This window comes from Nomascus leucogenys, chromosome 9 (genome assembly GCF_006542625.1).
Source record: "Nomascus leucogenys isolate Asia chromosome 9, Asia_NLE_v1, whole genome shotgun sequence".
NCBI lineage: Eukaryota > Metazoa > Chordata > Mammalia > Primates > Hylobatidae > Nomascus > Nomascus leucogenys.
Genome location: NC_044389.1, coordinates 13204971 through 13225489, shown reverse-complemented (window position 1 = coordinate 13225489; position 20519 = coordinate 13204971). Strand labels below are relative to the sequence as shown.

The following is a 20519-nucleotide window of genomic DNA, read 5'->3' as shown; positions in this document are numbered from 1 at the left end:
TGAGACACATGGAAATAACAACCTTCCTGAAGCACTAACACTATGGGCACAGTTACTACCATAGAATCTCACTAATGAGATTCGCCCCTTTCCCCCTCACATTTGCAGAAATACAGAGACTGGGGGAAGAACAAAATAAAGTACAAAGCAACAAAATGATAAAATTTATTTCTAATAGTTAAGAAATATGATATACTATTAAAAAATACTGACGCATTACTTGTTAACAAGTAATAAATCTACCACTGTTAATAGCGCCCTATAAATATTAAATATTCTGCTCATTCTACTTAAACCTACATATTGATTTGATCCAGAAAAGTTAACTATTATATCCTTTTTTTTTTTTTTTGAGACGGAGTTTCGCTCTTGTTGCCCAGGCTGGAGTGCAATGGCGTGATCTCGGCTCACCGCAACCTCCGCCTCCCAGGTTCAAGCAATTCTCCTGCCTCAGCCTCCCGAGTAGCTGGGTATTACAGGCATGCACCACCACACCCGGCTGATTTTGTATTTTTAGTAGAGACGGGGTTTCTCCATGTTGAGGCTGGTCTCAAACTACTGACCTCAGGTGATCAGCCCGCCTCAGCCTCCCAAAGTGCTGGAGTTACAGATGTGAGCCACTGCACCCGGCCTACAGCCTATTATATTCTTTTTTTTTTTTTTTTTTTTTTTTTTTTGAGACAGAGTCTCGCTTTGTCACCCAGGCTGGAGTGCAGTGGCGCCATCTTGGCTCACTGCAAGCTCCACCTCCCGGGTTCACACCATTCTCCTGCCTCAGCCTCCCGAGTAGCTGGGACTACAGGCACCTGCCACCGCACCCAGCTATTTTTTTGTATTTTTAGTAGAGACAGGGTTTCACTGTGTTATCCAGGATGGTCTCCTGACCATCCTGACCTCGTGATCCACCCGCCTTGGCCTCCCAAAGTGCTGGGATTACAAGAGCGAGCCACTGCGCCTGGCCGCCCGGCCTATTATATTCTTAATAGTTAAGCATTTACATTCTGAAAAAAGTTGGTCAGGCGCAATGGCTCAAGCCTATAATCCCAGCACTTTGGGAGGCCGAGGCAGGTAGATCACTTGAGGTCAGGAGTTCGAAACCAGCTTGGCCAACATACTGAAACCCCGTCCTTACTAAAAATACAAAAATTAGCAATGTGGTGACACATGCTTGTAATCCCAGCTACTCGGGAGACTGAGGCAGGAGAATCGCTTGAACCCGGGAGGCGGATGTTGCAGTGAGCCGAGATCATGCCACTGCACTCCAGCCTGGATGACAGAGCAAAACTCTGTCTCAAAAAAAAAAAAAAAAAAAAAAAAAAAAAAAAAAATTATGAGACAAATTAAACACCCAACAATTGAGAGAAACAAATATTTTGTTTTTTAAAAAAATTAGTATAGAACATTGCCTTCTATTCTGTAACAAGTCCTCAGTTGAGCATTTAGAGTATGTTTAATGAAAGCATGCAGAGGGGAATAAAACCTGTTCATCATCTAAATTAATCCCCTTTATGTATCCAATGTACTTTCTATTTGAGACACAAAAGTATGAATGATTAGGAAAATACTAATTGAGCTGAATCACATAAATTGTATTAAGCAGATGATCACAAATTCAGATACTATATACGTGATTCCTATCTCCTACTAGTTAGTCTCAATGGTTCCATCATCTATGGTCAGCTTGGTTCTGTAAGGACTTTGCAGATCTAAGAAAATCATGCCCTGTAGTTTTTTAGAATAAATATGAAGAGCTTTATTATTTTGTTCCAAACCACAATTAAAAATACACACGATATGGTTTTACATCTAATATTAACATACAGATGCTAATTTTAACCTTTACTTGAGAAACTAGGACTTACAGGTGATTAATATCATCATGCCATAATCACATCAACCCAAAGGCAGAGCAATCCCTTAAGACATTTAGAAAACATGATGATGCAAGATTGAGGCCTCTGTTCCACTGGAACAGTGTATCAACTTTTCTCAAGCTTCCTAAAATTTAACTTACACCCTACTTCACCCTTTTGCAATAATTCCTTTACTGTACACCTGCTTTTTAAGTATATGTTCTTCAATTCTTCTCTCCCTAATAACCTGCCTATTTCAAAAATCAGAAATAGGTGTAAAAATTTACATACAAGGAATGTTCATCATAGTATTATAATAAAAAACTAGAATCGACCCAAACATTCTACAATAGAAGACATCAAAATAAAGTCTGGCTATAAAAAATGGATTGCCACAGTCATTAGAAATTGCATTTCAAAAACTATTCAATGATATGGCAAATGCTCATATGATTAGTAAAAAAAACCTTAAGATGCAATGATGTATATGAAGAGTACACTTCCAATTTGTGAATGTATGCATAAAAATAGCCCTCAGAGAAATAACAGGTGGAAGGATCAGGAGTAATTCACTATAACTTCCATACTTAGGAAGAGTTCAAGAAGAGAAAATTAATCTACTATGGGCAACTGTATCTAGATCTGACTATAAGAGGCAAAAAGGTTCCACATTCAACATTCTATTTTTTATTTTTTATGTTTGTTTATTTATTTATTTTTTGAGACAGTCTCATTCTGAGTCTTGTTCTGTCACCCAGGCTGGAGTGCAATGGCATGATCTCGGCTCACTGCAACCTCTGCCTCCCGGGTTCAAGCAATTCTCCTGCCTCAGCCTCCCAAGTAGCTGAGATTACAAGCGCCTGCCACCACATCCAGCTAATTTTTTTTTTTTTTCTATTTTTAGTAAAGACGGGGTTTTGCCATGTTGGCCAGCCTGATCTCGAACTCCTGACCTCTGGGGATCCACCTGCCTCGGCCTCCCAAAGTGCTGGGATTATAGGCTTGAGCCACCGCACACAGCCTATTTTTTATTTTTTTAATTTTTTGTTTTTCGTTTTTTTTTTTTTTTTTTTGAGACGGAGTCTTGCTCTGTCACCCAGGCTGGAGTGCAGTGGCACAATCTCAGCTTACTGCAACCTCTGCCTCCTGGGTTCAAGTGATTCTCCTGCCCCAGCCTCCCAAGTAGCTGGGACTACAGGCGCGCACCACCACGCCCAGCTAATTTTTGTATTTTTAGTGAAACCAGGGTTTCACCATGTTGGCCAGGATGGTCTCCATCTCTTGACCTCATGATCTGCCCACCTTGGCCTCCCAAAGTGCTGGGATTACAGGCGTGAGCCATCGCGCCCAGCTCACATTCAACATTCTAAACAATTTCATCCATGGGCTCACTAAACATTCACATAATGTATTAAAAAAAAAAAAGTTTTGAATGTCAGATTGGCTACTTTCTTCTAGGCTAAAAAGTGTTCACCTGGAATCAATAAGGGAGAGAGGGAAGAAAAACAAAATCTACTGGATTTAAGCATTACAGATGGTGTGTTCGTGAGTGTATAGTATTAGGACAGGACTTTGGTTAGTGATTTACCCCTCAAAAACTATGTTATTCTCTTCCTACCTCTACAGCACAGAAAACAATTCTTAAAGTTATAGGGCTCACTGCTGTAGTCCTAAAATAACTCAAAGGGTGTGAATGGATAATGACACCCCTCTTCTTTCTACCAAGGCCTGGAAATAAATGGGAAGCTTTTACAGTACTGTTTTACCTAAAAGTTTTTAAGTGAATAATTTCACAAATACCATTTTGTCAGAAATGAACATGGCTACATAGGAATTACTAGAAGAGGAACCCATTAGCTATGTAGCATTATAAAATCCCCTTTTACCATATCAACATTCTGACAATCTCCTTAAAAATCTCAGCTGGCAAAAGAGAATAGGTAGGCAAGTTATTTCACAGCTTATACCTTCATATGACAGCCAGGAATACTTTAGCAACTTTAAAGAGAATGCAAAGTTGTAACAAGTAGATAATAATCAACTCCTCAGCTTTGGACAGTAAAAAAATTTCCTCCACAATCTTATTCATTCCAGAAACAAACTTCTAAGTATAGCTGCTCTCAAAGCAGAACAAAAACACTAGAGGAAAAAACACAAAACAAGGTCTTTTTTTTTTTTTTCCAGACGGAGTCTCGGAGTCTCGCTCTTTGCCCAGGCTTGAGTGAAGTGGCACGATCTCGGCGCACTGCAACCTCCACCTCCCGGGTTCAAGCGGTTCTCCTGCCTCAGCCTCCCTAGTAGCTGGGATTACAGGCACACGCCACCATGCCCAGCTAATTTTTGTATTTTTAGTAGAGACGAGGTTTCGCCATGTTGGCCAGGCTGGTCTCAAACTCCTGTCCTCAGGTGATTCACCTGCCTTGGCCTCCCAAAGTGTGGGGATTACAGGAGTGAGCCACCGCGCCCGCCAAAACAAGGTCTTCTAAAACAAGGTCTTCCAAACACAATCAAGGCTTTTTCATTTCCCTGAAAAGACAAGGTACCAATAAGTAGTAAGATAAAACAAGTTAAGGCTAGCCCCCAAACTTACCCTTAGGCTGTCTCCGGACAGGAATAAGTTGTAGGGGTTGAGGATTCGTTCATAATGCCCTCTGATATGTGAGCCCACTGCTTTGCCAGGAGCAAACCCCATCTTGGTGGCAATTTTGGTCCATTTTCTATCCTTGCAAACAACTGCAAATCCACCTTCTTCTGCAACTAACTGTTAAAATAGCAAAATTAGAAACAACTATATGGAAGTCGCTTCAGTCACACCTAAGTATGACTCCAAGGGGAAAATGTTCTTGGCTATGGTTATCTTTTAAAAACATGTTTTGCCAATCAAATATATATATATACATATACATATATACACACACACACACACATATATACACACACTATTAATTTTAAGTTAGAAATTTTAAACATCTCTCTTGACAACATGGTCCATAAACATTTTGTCCCCTCTAAGCTACTTTTCACATCCCCAAAGCAATCATGTGGAAAGAACCAGGTTACCTAAAACTAAATCTCTACCAAAGAAGGGACTGTAATACTTGGTCTTACTCTGGGCTCTTAAATAAGTCTCCAAAAACTAAAGACTAGGATGCATGCTAGCATGTTTGATGGAAAGAATGTAAATTTCAGAATCAAATGGGCCTGGTATTGAATTATGGCTCAGCTTTTTTTTTTTTTTTTTCTGAGACGGAGTTTCTCTCTTCTTGCCCAGGCTGCAGTGCAATGGCGCAATCTCGGCTCACTGCAACCCCCGCCTCCTGGATTCAGGCGATTTTCCTGCCTCAGCCTCCCAAGTAGCTGGGATTACAGGCATGTGCCACCATACCCGGCTAATTTTGTATTTTTAGTAGAGACGGGGTTTCAATATGTTGGTCAGGCTGGTCTCGAACTCCTGACCTCAGGTGATCCACCCACCTCGACCTCCCAAAATGCTGGGATTACAGGCATGAGCCACCACGTCTGGCCATGGCTCAGCTTTTTTTAGCTTTTTATCACCCTGAGCCTCAGTTTCCTTATCTGTAATAAAAAGAAATAGCTTGCAGAATTTTTGTAAAGTGTGAAAATGAGAAAAACAGGTGGCAGCAAAATATTCCACAAGGCTTCAAGATCTGATGATCCTCCTCACTCAACTGACTTGAGAATCTCATTTCACACATCTCAAAAAATAGGTTTATTTGCTCTTTCTTTTTTGAGACAGGGTCTCGCTCAGTTACCCAGGCTGGAGTGCAGTGGTGCAATCACAGCTCACTGCAGCCTCCCCCTCCTGGGCTCAAGTGATCCTCCCTCCTTAGCCACCCAAATAGCTGGTACTACAGGCACATGCCACCATGCCTAATTTCTAAATTTTTTGTACAGACAGGGTTTCCTTATGTTACCCAGGCTGGTCTCAAGCAATCCTCCTCCCTTGACCTCCCAAAGTGCTGAGATTACAGGCACGAGCCACCTGGCTGAGCAATAAGTGCCTTTTTAAGGCAAAGAAGATCAAATTCATTCTGTCAGTAAGATTATAAAATAAGTAAGATGGTCATTAGCCCTTTACCTTATTAAGCTGAAATAAGTCCAAAATCTTCCTCTCCACATGTGGAATTTTCAGAGTACTTCCCTGTAATTCCCAGTACTTTGCAATCTGGTCCAAGAAATTCAATTTTACACGAGTTTGGGCCTAAAAGACAAAGAATTGAGTTTTCATCTCATTTAGCTTATTTTAAAGCTCCTATTACCTGCCCATGTGATATTTTATATTTTCTTTCACAGAATATTTAATACCACTTTAAAAATTTTTTTTTAATTTAATGCTCTTTCAGCAAAATCATATACCACTTTCTACATTCAATGAGAAACAGCCAAAAATACACAAAATAAAGCTGGTAAAATAATTATACACGGCTGGCCGGACATGGTGGCTCACGTCTGTAATCCCAGCACTTTGGGAGGCCAAGGCGAGCAAATCACAAGGTCAGGAGTTCGAGACCAGCCTGGCCAACATGATGAAACCCCCATCTCTATTAACAAAAATCAACCGAGTGTGGTGGTGCATGCCTGTAATCCCAGCTACTCAGGAGGCTGAGGCAGGAGAATTGCTTGAACCTGGGAGGCGGAGGTTGCAGTGAGCCAAGATCATGCCACTGCACTCCAGCTCAGGTGACAGTGCAAGACTCCATCTCAATAAAAAAGAAAAATAAAAAAATAATAATTATACATGGTTGGGTGTGGTAGCTCACACCTGTAATCCCAGCACTTTGGGAGGCCAAAATGGCCAGATCACTTGAGGCCAGGAGTTTGAGACCAGCCTGGCCAACGTGGTGAAACCCCATCTCTACTAAAAATACAAAAATTAGCTGGACGTGGTGGTGCACGTCTGTAATCCCAACTACTCAGGAGGCCGAGGCAGGAGAATCACTTGAACCTAAGTAAGAGGCAGAGGTTGCAGTGAGCTGAGATTGTGCCACTGCACTCCAGCCTTGGCGACAGAACAAGACTCTGTCTCAAAAAAAAAAAAAAAAAAATGTGTGTGTATACACACACACACACACACACACACATTAACTCAACAAAAATTTAATTCAGGCTGGGCATGGTGGCTCATGCCTGTAATCCCAACACTTTGGGAGGCCGAGGCAGGCGGATCACTTGAGGTCAGGATTTCAAGACCAGCCTAGCCAAAATGGTGAAACCCCATCTCTACTAAAAATACCAAAATTAGCTGGGCTTGGTGGCACACACCTGTAATCCCAGCTACTTGGGAGGCTGAGGCAGGAGAATCACTTGAACCCAGGAGGCAGAGGTTGCAGTGAACCAGGATCATGCTGCACTCCAGCCTGGGCGACAGAGCGGGACTCCATAACAAAAAAAGTAAAAATTTTAATTGACTTTTAAAAAAAATTTAATTCAGCCCCTACCACGTGACAGACAAGGAATTAAACACTCAGTAAACCTTCCTGTGATGTAAGTAGGCACTCTAAAAGGAACTTCAGTAGTACTGTAAGCACAATTCCATATTATTGTTTAAAATTATGTGGCAAGTAAATAAGCTTTTATATGCCCAGGTTTGGGAGGCAGAGGCAGGAGGATCGCTTGCACCCAGGAGTTTGAGACCAGCCTGGGCAACATAGGGGGACCTCATCCCTACAAAAAATATACAATTCTGTGTGTGTGTATCTTCACATATGTAAATATAATATATATAAATATGATACAGGGTCTCTTGCTCTGTTGCCCAGGCTGGAGTGCAGAGTGCAGTGGCACAACCACGGCTCACTATAGTCTTGACCTCCCAGGCTGAAGCAATCCACCCACCTCAGCCTCCCGAGTAGCTGGAACTACAGGCACACACCATCACACCTGGCTAATTTTTTAAATTATGCTTTAGCAGAGACAGGGTCTCGCTATGTTGCCCAGGCCAACCCTCCTGCCCCAGCCTCCCAAAGTGCCGAGATTACAAGGGTGAGCCACCATGCCTAGCCAATTCGGTATTTTAAAGATCTGTTCTCTACAGAAAGAAATGTTCTTATTTGCTCAAATACAAATCTAAAAACAGATTTACAATAGTGATTCTACAACAATTTTAATATATTGTAATAATTTCAAAGACGGTCCCCCTGGAATACAGGCAAACAGAACAATAGTGAAGACATTACCTCCAATTCATTCAGTCTCTGGATACGTGGCGTAAAATGAAGTTTATCAACATCACATGCAAATGGTGGCTGCCAATCCTAGGAGAAAGCAAAGGCTCTTACTAGAATAACTTATAAACATTTGACATTTAAAAATTTGTTTTAAAATTAAAACCCAGGTTAGGTAATTCTTATTCTAACCAATCAAACAAAATAGAACACAGAGTAGTGGTTTCTCAACCTTTTGTCCATGAAAGCAGCAAAATGTGTATGAACACCCTTTCCCAAATAAATGATATATCACATATACGCCTCTCCCCACAAACCTTCCCACTGAGCAATGTCACTGAGCCTGTTAAAAAAAAACACTCATTTAGGCAAAAGACAATTTGACTTCTGTATTACCATAGAAGTATCTCATTTTTTATATAACAGCTATATGTCTATAACTTTAAAAAACACATTTAACCTTCCAGTCACATTAATTTTTTTAATTTTTTTTTTTTTTTTTTGAGATAAGGTCTCACTCTGTTGCCCAGGCTTAAGTGCAGTGGCGTGATCACAGCTCATGGAAACCTCTGCCTCCTGAGCTCCAGCAATCTTCCACCTCAGCCTCCCAAGTATCTGGGACCACAGGTGAACACCACCACACTCAGCTAATTTTTTAAGGTTTTTGTTAGAGACGAGGTGTAGGTACATGTATTGCCCAGATCAGTCTCTTAACTCTACGGCTCCAATGATCCTCCCACCTTGGCCTCCCAAAGTGCTGAGATTACAAGTGTGAGCCACTGAGCCTGGCCCACATTAACTTTTCTTATTAAATTGAGGGTAAATTCTACAGTGGTGTCAGGGGGAGAAAAACTGACATCCAAATCCAATTTTAAAAGTCATCCTTGGCCGGGCAAGGTGGCTCAACCTGTAATCCTGGCACTTTGGGAGGCTGAGGCGGGTGAATCACCTGAGTTCAGCAGTTCAAGACCAGCCTGACCAACACAGTGAAACCCTGTCTCTACTAAAAATACAAAAATTAGCCGGGTGGGGTGGCAGGCGCCTGTAGTCCCAGCTACTCAGGAGGCTGAGACAGGAGAATTGCTCGAACACAAGAGGCAGGAGGTTGCAGTGAGCCCAGATCGTGCCATTGCACTCCAACCTGGGCAACAGAGCAAGACTTTGTCTCAAAAAAAAAAACAAAAATTGTCCTTAATATGTATACTCGTAAAGACAACGGTTCTCTAGAGAATTTTCCTATCATGGAAGAACTGCCATCATGAGGAAGTAATCAGACAATTAAAAAAATATATATATACACACACACACACACACACACACATATATATGAATTGTTACCTACAGAGGGAGAAAACTGGAAATGAATGTCCACAACAAGAGAACAGCTAAAGGTATAAAAATGTGTTAATAGGTTTCAGTCTGGGATAATGAAAGGGTCTGGAGGTAGCCAATGGTGATGGTTGTACAGCAATGTAAATGTACGCAATGCCACTGAATTGTATCCTTAAAAATGTTTACAAAGGCAAAAATTTAATGTTATGTACATTTTAATATTTTAATACAATGAAAAAAGCAAAAAAGGAAAAATGTACCCTGTAGTATAGATCTTTTATTTATTTACTTATTTATTCATTTTTTGGAGACGGAGTTTTGCTCTGTCACCCAGGCTGGAGCACAATGACGTGACTTCAGCTCACTGCAGCCTCCACCTCCCGGGTTCAAGCAATTCTCCTGCCTCAGCCTCCAGAGTAGCTGGGATTACCGGCACGTGCCACCACGCCCAACTAATCTTGTATTTTTAGTTGAGATGGGGTTTCACCATGTTGGTCAGGCTGGTCTCAAACTCCTGACCTCAGATGATCCGCCCGCCTCGGCCTCCCAAAGTGCTGGGATTACAGGTGTGAGCCACCGCACCCAGCCTAGATCTCTATTTACTAATGTGGAAAGATTTTCCCTATATATGGTCGGGGGAATGAAACAGGCTTTACAGTAGAAAAATAAAACACTGGCCGGGCGCGGTGGCTCACGCCTGTAATCCCAGCACTTTGGGAGGTCGAGGAGGGCGGATCACGAGGTCAGGAGATCGAGACCATCCTGGCTAACACCGTGAAACCCCGTCTCTACTAAAAAATACAAAAAAATTAGCCGGGCGAGGTGGCAGGCGCCTGTAGTCCCAGCTACGCGGGAGGCTGAGGCAGGAGAATGGCGTGAACCCCGGGGGACAGAGCCTGCAGTGAGCCGAGATCGCGCCACTGCACTCCAGCCTGGGTGAAAGGGCGAGACTCCTTCTCAAAAAAGAAAAAGAAAACACTGGAAAGCTATCTAGAGCAAAAAGGCTCACAATGGTGGCTGTCCTTAGTGGTAGGGTTATAGGTAATTTTACATCCTTGTTTGTTTTAAATATAATCCAAAATACCTTAAATATTTATTAAATAATAAATGTATTATTTCAGATCGTGTGAATATATTAATGAGGAAATTCACAGCCTTTAAACTCAATTTTATACCAAGTTTATCCTAAGAAAACAATTCAACCCGCCAGGCACAGTGGCTCACGCCTGTAATCACATCACTTTGGGAGGATCACGAGGTCAGGAGATCAAGATCATCCTGGCTAACACAAAAAATTAGCGGGACATGGTGGCATGCAGCTGTAGTCCCAGCTACTCAGAAGGCTGAGGCAGGAGAATGGCGTGAACCCGGGAGGCGGAGTTTGCAGTGAGCTGAGATCGCGCCACTGCACTCCAGCCTGGGTGACAGAGCAAGACTCTGTCTCAAAAAAAAAAAAAAAAGGAAGAAAAAAGAAAACAATTCAACCAGAGTTGAATGGCCAGGCACACTGGCTCACGCCAGTAATCCCAGCACTCTGGGAGTCCGAGGCAAGCAGATCACCTGAGGTCAGGAGACCAGCCTGGCCAACATGGCAAAACCCTGTTTCTACTAAAAATACAAAAAAAATTAGCCGGGTGTGGTGACGCATGCCTGTAGTCCCAGCTACTCAGGAGTCTGAGGCAGGAGAATCGCTTGAACCCAGGAGGTGGAGGTCGCAGTGAGCCGAGATCATGCCTTCACTGAGTAAAAAACTAGAACAAAAACATGTATTAGGTTGGTGCAAATGTAATTGCAGCTTTTGCCATTACTAAAAAAAAAAAAAATACATATATATGTGTGGCAAAAGCTGTAATTTTGCCATTACCTACACACACATATGGCAAAAACCACAATTACGTTTGCACCAACCTAATAACATTGCGTTGAATTTCACATATGCAGATTTTAAATAATATCACAATAATAAGGAGAAAAGAGGCTTTTTTAACATTTCAAATTTGTGCTGCTGGAACTTATCATTATAGATTGCTTTTAGTTTAGAATAAAAATGACGGCCAGGCACAGCGGCTCATGCCTATAATCTCAGCACTTTGGGCGGCAGCAGCAGGAGGATCACTTTGAAGCTAGCAGTTTGAGACCAGTCTCTACCCCTGTCTCTACCAAAAAATGTAAAAATTAGGCATAGTGGTGCAAACCTGTAGTCCTACCTACTCAGGAGGCAAAGGCAGGAGGATGACTTAAGCCCAGGGGTTCAAGTTTACAGTGAGCTATGATTGTGCCACTGCACTCCTGCTTGGGCAACAGAGCATGAACCTAGCTCTAAAATAAATACACAAATGAAATTTTGTTTTGTTTTAGTGATAACAAAGACTTCAGTAAAAATGCCCGCCAGTGATGCATGATAAAATGTTAAGCTAAAAAGCAAAGGTAATTATGGGTAAGGTCTTCAAGTGTTTAACATAGTTGTATTGCCTTTTTATGGTTAACGTTTTAAATGTCAGTTAAAAAATACTACACTTTAGCCCGGGCACGGTGGCTCACTCTTGTAATCCCAGCACTTTGGGAGGCCGAGGCGGGCGGATCACGAGGTCAGGAGATCGAGACCACGGTGAAACCCCGTCTCTACTAAAAATACAAAAAATTAGCCGGGCACGGTGGCGGGCGCCTGTAGTCCCAGCTACTCGGAGAGGCTGAGGCAGGAGAATGGCGTGAACCCGGGAGGCGGAGCTTGCAGTGAGCCGAGATCGCGCCACTGCACTCCAGCCTGGGTGACAGAGCAAGACTCCGTCTCAAAAAAAAAAAAAAACGAAATACTATACTTTGTTCAAGTTAAAAAATTACCTCCATCCCAAGTGAAAAAGATTAAAGTCTGATTTATTTTTGTTTAGCTCAATAACTAAAAGCTAAAGTAATGTGTTTAATTTGTACAGAACACATCCTAGCAAAAGAAAATCACACTGCTTCTTGATATTCTATGGTAGGCTAACAGGAAGCCTTTATATTGCTCAGAGCTTTGCTCCTAGTGTGTTATAAAAGCTGTTGGTTTTCAGAAATGAATTGATCTGGTTAAGGTGAGATCAAAAGCATATCAAAAATAATGTGTCAGAATACAGAAGTAAATGTTCAAATATTTAGTCTTAACATACTTTCAAAATGGCCTGAAAATTTTAACAACTAAGACTTACAGGTGATATATAATGTTATTCCCTGATTGATCAGATAATATGCCTTCTAATCCCAAAACACAATTATAAAGATATTAATTTGATGTTCTCAAAAGCCTGTAAAGTTTTACAAATTAAAATGAGCTTCTATGTATGAATATATACACAGTATGCTTATTTTAGCCTAAAGCTAAAATGAATCCCGAAAATGATTCATCAAATGGAAATTAGTACATATCTGCCGATAAGGATGCTCATACAGTGGGTATAATATGTTTAAAACTAAAGAAATAGTTTGAGAAGATCATTTTTGCATGAAAAATGGATCACTACAAACTCTGTCATCTCTTCTGGTTGTAAAGAATGAGAGAAGAGATAAATGTCATTCAGTTTTGGGACATTCACTGTCAGCTGCAAAACTAGACTCCAATAAAAAAATTAATTTGTAATGTTCACTATCATACGGAACTAAGATACCTTTGGCAAAGTCTGGCCTCAATGGGACATGAATTTTTTTTTCTTTTCATTTTAAGTAGAGATGAGGTCTCGCTATGTTGCCCAGGCTGGTCTGGAACTCCTGGGCTCAAGCAATCCTCACACCTAGGCCTCCCAAAGTGCCAGGATTACAGGTGTGAGGCATGGCAGAAGCCAAGCCATGACTTTTAAATGGGGGGTAGGGGAAGCCATTATGAAAGGTAAATATAAGAGATCATAATAAAGCTTCCCAGGTGAAAATTTTGAAAAATAATCCTCAAATTATGTAGCCAAATAAACAATCCAAATCCCCACTGAGGAACATTGTGATAATGTTTAACTTGATGCTTAAGTGTCTAAAAGGAATATAATATAAGCTGGCCAAAAAGTAAAACTTGTACTCCCTACCAATAAAATTGATCATAAATCACTTTTTTCTAACATAAAACAGCCTTTTCATACTAACCAGATGTAATAAGAATTTGTAGATTACATGCAGTTCCATATAAATTCCTCGCTTTGATTATTTTAATTTCCTTTACTTTCAAAACTTGAAAGTAAGCCAGGTGTAGTGGGGTTCACACTTTGGGAGGCCAAAAGGGGGAGGACTGCTTGAGCCTGGGAGCTCAAGACCAACCTGGGGGCTGGGCGTGATGGCTCACGCCTGTAAGCGCAGCACTTTCAGAGGCCAAGGCAGGCTGATCACCTGAGGTCAGGAGTTTCAATCCAGCCTGGCCAACATGGCGAAATCCCATCTCTAATAAAAATACAAAAATTAGCCGGACGTGGTGGCACATGCCTAATAAAATACCTCTCTCATTCTTTATAACCAGCTACTCAGGAGGCTGAGACAGGAGATTCACTTGAACCCAGGAGGCGGAGGTGGCAGTGAGTGAAGATTGCGCCACTGCACTCCAGCCTGTGTGACAGAGCAAGACTCTGTCTGACAAGAAAAGAAGAGAAGACAAAAGAGAAGAGACCAGCCCAGACTCGGAAACATATTGAGGCTCTGTCTCTACAAAAAAAAAAAATTAAGTTAGCCAGGCATGGATGGTGGCATGCACCTGTAGTCCCAGCTAATCAGGAGGCTGAGGTGGGAGGATTAATTGAATCCAGGAGGTCAGGCCTGTAGTGAGCCATGATCATGCTACTGCACTCCAGCCTGAGCAACAGAGCAAGACTGTCTCAAAAAAACAAACAAAGAAACTTGAAAATGATTTTATTTTAACCCTTACAAGATAAAGTACAAGAACCGTATTATTTAAAAGTTCAGGCCGGCTGCTCACGCCTGTAATCCCAGCACTTTGGGAGGCCCAGGCAGGCGGATCATGAGGTCAGGAGATCGAGACCATCCTGGCTAACACCGTGAAACCCCGTCTCTACTAAAAAAAAAACACAAAAATTTAGCCAGGCGTGGTAGCGGGCGCCTGTAGTCCCAGCTACTCGGGAAACTGAGGTAGGAGAATGGTGTGAACCTGGGAGGCAGAGCTTGCAGTGAGCCAAGATCACACCACTGCACTCCAGACTGGGGACAGAGCGAGACTCCGTCTCAAAAAAAAAAAAAAAAAAAAAGATAAGTTCAATTAGTTTCTTTAGGACTCAAAAATGTATTCCTTAGGAAGGCAATTAAGTAGAAAGTTGAAGCTTCAAAATCCTCAGAGGCCTGAGAAACATCAGGTAAACATTTTCCTCAGTGCCAGCATTAACTTAACAACAACTAAAAGCAGATTTAACTGAGAGAAGTGTTTAAAAAATAAAATCAACCACTGTGAGAACAACTTTCAAAAGATGCTGAAGATTTTTCCAAAAAACGCCAGGAAAATTCACTCTGTAGAGGATCTGCTATTAATATATTAGAATACTGTTTTTATCCTTCTAATTTAATATAATTATTACATAATTATATAAATAATATATCCACATATTTAATATATTAGAATACTGTTTTTATCCTTCTAATTATAGAAAGGCTGTCATTTTGAGATCTGATAATTAGCAAAATGAAAAAGTGTATGCTCTGCAGAGGCTATGAAAGTTGGCTCTAACTCCCCGCAGACAAAACCAACTAGAAATCAGTGTCACAAAAGCACATTCTTGTTAGTTTACCAAGAATAACATCAACTAAGGACCAAAGCATTGTTTTAATTGTATATGTTCTATGAAACATAGAACAGTCATCATGGTATTCCCCATTGTTATTTCTCAGATGGTCATTTTTTTAAAAAACACAGTGAGGCCATTTACCTTTACTTTGTACATCAAAATAGATGCCAAAGAGGACAGATTCTCAAGTCACACTGCCTGGGTTCAAATCCTGGTACTACTGTGTGGCTTTGTACTAGGTTAAGTTCCTTGTACCTTACATACGTGAATAAAGGGATAATTGTGAGGGTTAAGTAAAATAATACAGGTAGAACCCTTAGACAATATTTACTTAACTTTATTTAAGTAAATGGTCAAAAAATGTTAGTTTTGGGAAGGTGTGGTGGCTCACGCCTGTAATCTCAGCACTTTGGGAAGCCAAGGTGGGCAGATCACAAGGTCAAGAGTTCGATACCAGCCTGGCCAACATGGCAAAACCCAGTCTCTATTAAAAATACAAAAGTTAGCTGGATGTGGTGGTACACACCTGTAGTCTCAGCTACTCAGGAGGCAGAGCACGAGAACTGCCTGAACCCAGGAAGCAGATGATGCGGTGAGCAGAGATTGCATCACTGCATTCCAGCCTGGGCAACACAGCAAGACTCCCAATTAAAAAAAAAAAAAAAGTGCTGGTTTTTCTTAGGAAAAGATTCATGTTGCAAAGCTTTCGTTTCCAAGTGGCCTAATGCAGGCTTGTTTTTGTTTGTTTTTGTTTCTGTTTTTTAAGAGACAACGTCATCCAGGCTGGAGTGCAATGGCATAAACTTGGCTCATTATAGCCTTGATCTCCTGGCTCAAGTGATCCTCCCACCTCAGCCTCCAGACTACCTGGGACTACAGGTGCACACCACCATGGCCAGCTAATTTCCACCACACCCAATCCAACCTTGCTTTTTAAAATAAGAGCACATATTGTTAGATTTCCATGCTTAAAGAGCTTCTAAGATTTTATTTAGATATACAGTTCAAGGGTAAAGGCAGACAACACACTGAGGGTAGAGGTGCAGGGATGGCAATGGAATTGAACTTGTATACTGTAAAAGTTAACACTGTAGCCAGCAAACCTAGGTATGGTTCCATGATAGAAGTATTTCACATTTATTAGGTTGGTGCAAAAGTAATCACAGTTCTGCCATTAAAACAAAAATGCAAAAATGGCAAAAACCACGATTGCTTTTGCACCAACCTAATACCATGCCATTTCCTGTGTGCCCACTATACAAAAAACTTCTTGACTGCATGTTCTCTTATTAGGGCAAAAGCTAAGCAACAGAATAGATTTAAAATAATTTTAATACAAATGTAAGGCTTATTACTGAAGTTTTAGAAAATACACATATTGGCCAGGCGTGGTGGCTCACACCTGTAATCCCAGCAATTTGGGAGGTCGAGGTGGGTGGATCACCTGAGGTCAGGAGTTCGAGACCAGCCTGACCAACATGGAGAAACCCCGTCTCTACTAAATATACAAAAAGCTAAGATCTTAGACCAGCCTGACCAACATGGAGAAACCCCGTCTCTACTAAATATACAAAAAGCTAAGATCTTAGCTTTATTCCTACTGAGTCATGTCTTTGCAGAATCAAGTTTCCGTTTTTTTTTTTTTTTTTCTTTTTGAGACAGGATTTTGCTCTGTCCCTAGGCTGGAATGCAGTGGCACAATCATAGCTCACTGCAGCCTCAAACTCCCGGGCTCATGCAATTCTCCCACCTCAGTCTCCTGAGTATACATGCATGCCACCACGTCAGGCTAATTTTTTAAAGAAATTTTTTGAAGAGTCAGAGTCTTGCTATGTTGACTAAGTTGGTCTCAAACTTTTGGGCTCAAGGGATACTCCAACCTTTGGCCTCCCAAAGTGCTGATATTACAAGTGTGAGCCACCCATCCGACCAAGTTTCCCTTTTTAATACTGCAATAACTCAACGTTTTGTCCTTAGGAGTCCTTTAAAATCTTAAAATTTGAGGACCTCAAAGAATGTTAATTTACATGGATTGTATCTATAGATTTTTTATCACATTAAAAATTAAAACTGAAACATTTTAAAAATGAATTAATCTCTTTAATCTGTAATGCATTGTATTATTTTGCAAATCTCTTTAATGTCTGGCTTAATATAAATAAACTGGGTTTTAATTTCTTCTCCAGTCAGGTGTGGTATATTGTTTTGGTTAAAAGTATGTGAAGTAGGCTGGGTGCGGTGGGTCACACCTGTAATCCCAGCACTTTGGGAGGCCAAGGCAGGTGGATCACGAGGTCAGTTCGAGACCATCCTGGCCAACGTAGTGAAACCCTATCTCTACTTAAAAAAATAAATAAATAAATACAAAAAATTAGCTGGGCATGGTGGCGTGCGCCTGTAATCCCAGCTACTTGGGAGGCTGAGGCAGAATCGCTTGAACCTGGGAGGTGGAGGTTGCAGTGAGCCAAGATCACACCATTGCACTCCAGCCCGGGCAACAGTGTGAGACTCTGTCTCAAAAAAAAAAAAAAAAAAAGTATGTGAAGTAAATCTAAATCTGGCCTCTCACAGTTATTTAGTTGAAAGGGGAGAGTTTTCTTGGATCCACTGAAAGGGTCTTGGGAACCCTCCAAGGGTTCTCGGCCCACACCCTGATACAGATTGTATCTGTCCTTCCAAAGAACTCTTTCCATCCAGATTTAAAATACAGCCCCTTCAAGTGTATTCTCCATTCACTAATAGTGATTTATTGACCACCTATTTTTACAATGTTAACATTTTTAGAAAAGTTATACCTGGGTCAACCCAGTCTTCCCTAAAGTCCTATCACCAAAAAGACCCTGAAAATACCAACGCAATCATGTGGACTTTTAATAGTCATTATTAAAAATAAGTACCAAGGAATGAGAACTTGTATTATAATTTTTACAGATAGGCCATGGTGAAAGCTATCAGTTTTAAAGAACTTGTTTCAAAGATTATTTTAGCTTCTGAATATTAAATACTTGGGAATGCAAAGCACTGTTTCTATGGAATATTAGTAAATAAAAATATAGTAGTAATAAAGGGATATACCGTGGTATTTACTTTTTAAGCATTAGTCACATTAAATTTCCTCTTTCAAAATGATTCCAAAAATGATCTATCTATCAGGGGGAAGGGATTTAGGAAAGAGGTTGGACTCTGCCCCCAACCTTGCCTCAGCAACACCCAAACCTACCTGGGCACTAAGGGCAGGGGAAGCTTAAACATCCCACACCCTAACTTTAAGGCCTCATTACATCTGTAAACACACGCCTGGAGATTCAACATCAGGGTCAGGAAATGAACAGAAGTGAGACTAAAAATCAGTCTGAGCCTCAAAAAATACTACAAGATGGCAAAATCTTTGTTGTGTCAATACCCCATCTAAAGATGACACATTTGCAATTGTATTAAAGAAAGAAGGGCTGGGCACAGTGGCTCATCATGTCTGTAAGCCCAGCACTTTGGGAGGCCAAGGCGGGTGGATCACTTGAGGTCAGGAGTTCGAGACCAGCCTGACCAACATGGTGAAACCCCATCTCAACTGAAAATACAAAAACCAGCAGGATGCGGTGGTGGGCGCCTGTAATCCCAGCTACTGGGGAGGCTGAGGCACGATAATCACTTGAGCCCAGGAGGCAGAGGTTGCAAAGTGAGCCAAGACAAGTGAACTGAGATGGTGCCACTGAACTCCAGCCTGGGTGACAGAGCAAGACTCCACAGGAAAGGGAAAGGGAAAGGCAAAGGGAAAAGGAAAGAAGAAAGGAAAAGGGGAAAGGAAAGGAAAGGAGGAAAGGGAAGGGGAAAGGGGAAAGGAAGAGAAAAAGAGAAAGGGAAGGGAAGAGAAATGGGGGAGGTGAGGGAAAGGGGAAGGGGAGGGAAGGGAGGGAAGGGGAGGGAAGGCAGGGGAGGGGAGGAGAAGGGAAGAGGGGAAGGGGGAGGGGAGAGGGGAGAAGGGATGGGAGGGGGAAGGTAGAGGAGGAGGAAAGGAAGGCAAGGGAGAGGGTAATGGGAAAGTTAAGGAAAGGGGAAGGGAAGGTGAGAGGCAGGGGAGGGGAAGGGGAGGGTAATGAGAAGGTCAGGGGAAGGGAGGGGAACGGAGAGGGTAATGGGAAGGGTAGGGGAAGGGGAAGTGAAGGGGAGGAGAAGGGAGAAGGGAAGGGGAGGGGGAGAGAAAGGGGGAAAGGAAGGGGGAAGGGTAGGGGAGGGGGAAGGGTAATGGAAAGGAAAGGAAAGGAAAGGAATTGAAGACCAGCCTGAGCACCATGGAGGGGCCCTACAAAAAAAATTTTTTTTTAATTAGCTAGGCATGGTAGCATGCACCTGTAGTTCCAGCTACCTGGGAGGCTTAAGACAGAGAGAGCAAGAGAAGCAAGCCTGAGCAACACAGTGAGATACCATCTCTACAAAATGTTAAAACATTATCCAGACATATTGGCACGTGCCTGTAGTACCATCTACTGCAGTGAGCTACAATGGCGCTGCTGCATTCCAGCCTGGGCAACACAAGACCTCATCTCTAAAAAATAATAATAAGGCTGAGTGCAGTGGCTCACGCCTGTAATCCCAGCACTTTGGGAGGCCGAGGTGGGCACATCACTTGAGGTCTGGAGTTCGAGACCAGCGAGGCAGGCGGATCACCTGAGGTCAAGGGTTCAAGACCAGCCTGCCCAACATGGAGAAACGCTGTTTCTACTAAAAATACAAAAAATTAGCTGGGTGTGGTGGCACACACCTATATTCCCAGCTACTCAGGAGGCTGAGGCAGGAGAATCTCAAACTCAGGAGGTGGAGGTTGCGGTAAGCCGAGATCACACCACTGCACCCAAGCCTTGGCAACAAGAGTGAAACTCTGTCTCATAAATGAATGAATGAATGAATGAATGAATGAAAGGTAGGCCAAGTGCAGTGGCTCATGCTTGTAACCCCAGCACTTTGGGAGGCCAACCAAGTGGACTGCTTGAGCCTGGAAGTTTGAGACCAGCCTGGGCAACGTGGCAAAATCTCATCTCTACAAAACATATTTAACACAAAAATTAGGCCAGGGACCATGGCTCACACCTGTAATCCCAGCACTTTGGGAGGCTGTGGCTTGAGGAGTTCGAGATCAGTGTGGTCAACATGGCAAAACCCCGTCTCTACTAAAAATACAAAAATTAGCTGGGCGTGGTGGCACACGCCTGTAATTCCAGCTACTCGGGAGGCTGAGGCAGGAGAATTGCTTGAACCTAGGAGGCAGAGATTGCAGTGAGCTGAGATCACGCCACTGAACTCCAGCCTGGGTGACAGAGTGAGACTCTGTCTCAAAGAAAAAATAATAATAAATAAATATAAAAATAAAAATAAATAAAAGAGTTGCAAGAACCTACACCCTAGGCCCCTTT

At 42.0% G+C, this 20519-nt stretch overlaps 1 protein-coding gene across 2 annotated transcripts in view; it reads right to left on the bottom strand.

Annotated features, from left to right (window-relative positions):
• The window catches only part of KDM5B (lysine demethylase 5B), an 80619-nt gene that overhangs the window by 38800 nt on the left and 21300 nt on the right, over positions 1 to 20519 (bottom strand). For both annotated transcript variants that reach the window (XM_030818633.1, XM_030818634.1), the window contains exons 2-4: positions 8051 to 8128; positions 5953 to 6075; positions 4444 to 4614 (exon numbers count right to left, since the gene is read on the bottom strand). In XM_030818633.1, coding sequence (XP_030674493.1) covers positions 4444 to 4614; positions 5953 to 6075; positions 8051 to 8128 — 372 coding nt within the window. The remainder of the gene's footprint in view (positions 1 to 4443; positions 4615 to 5952; positions 6076 to 8050; positions 8129 to 20519) is intronic.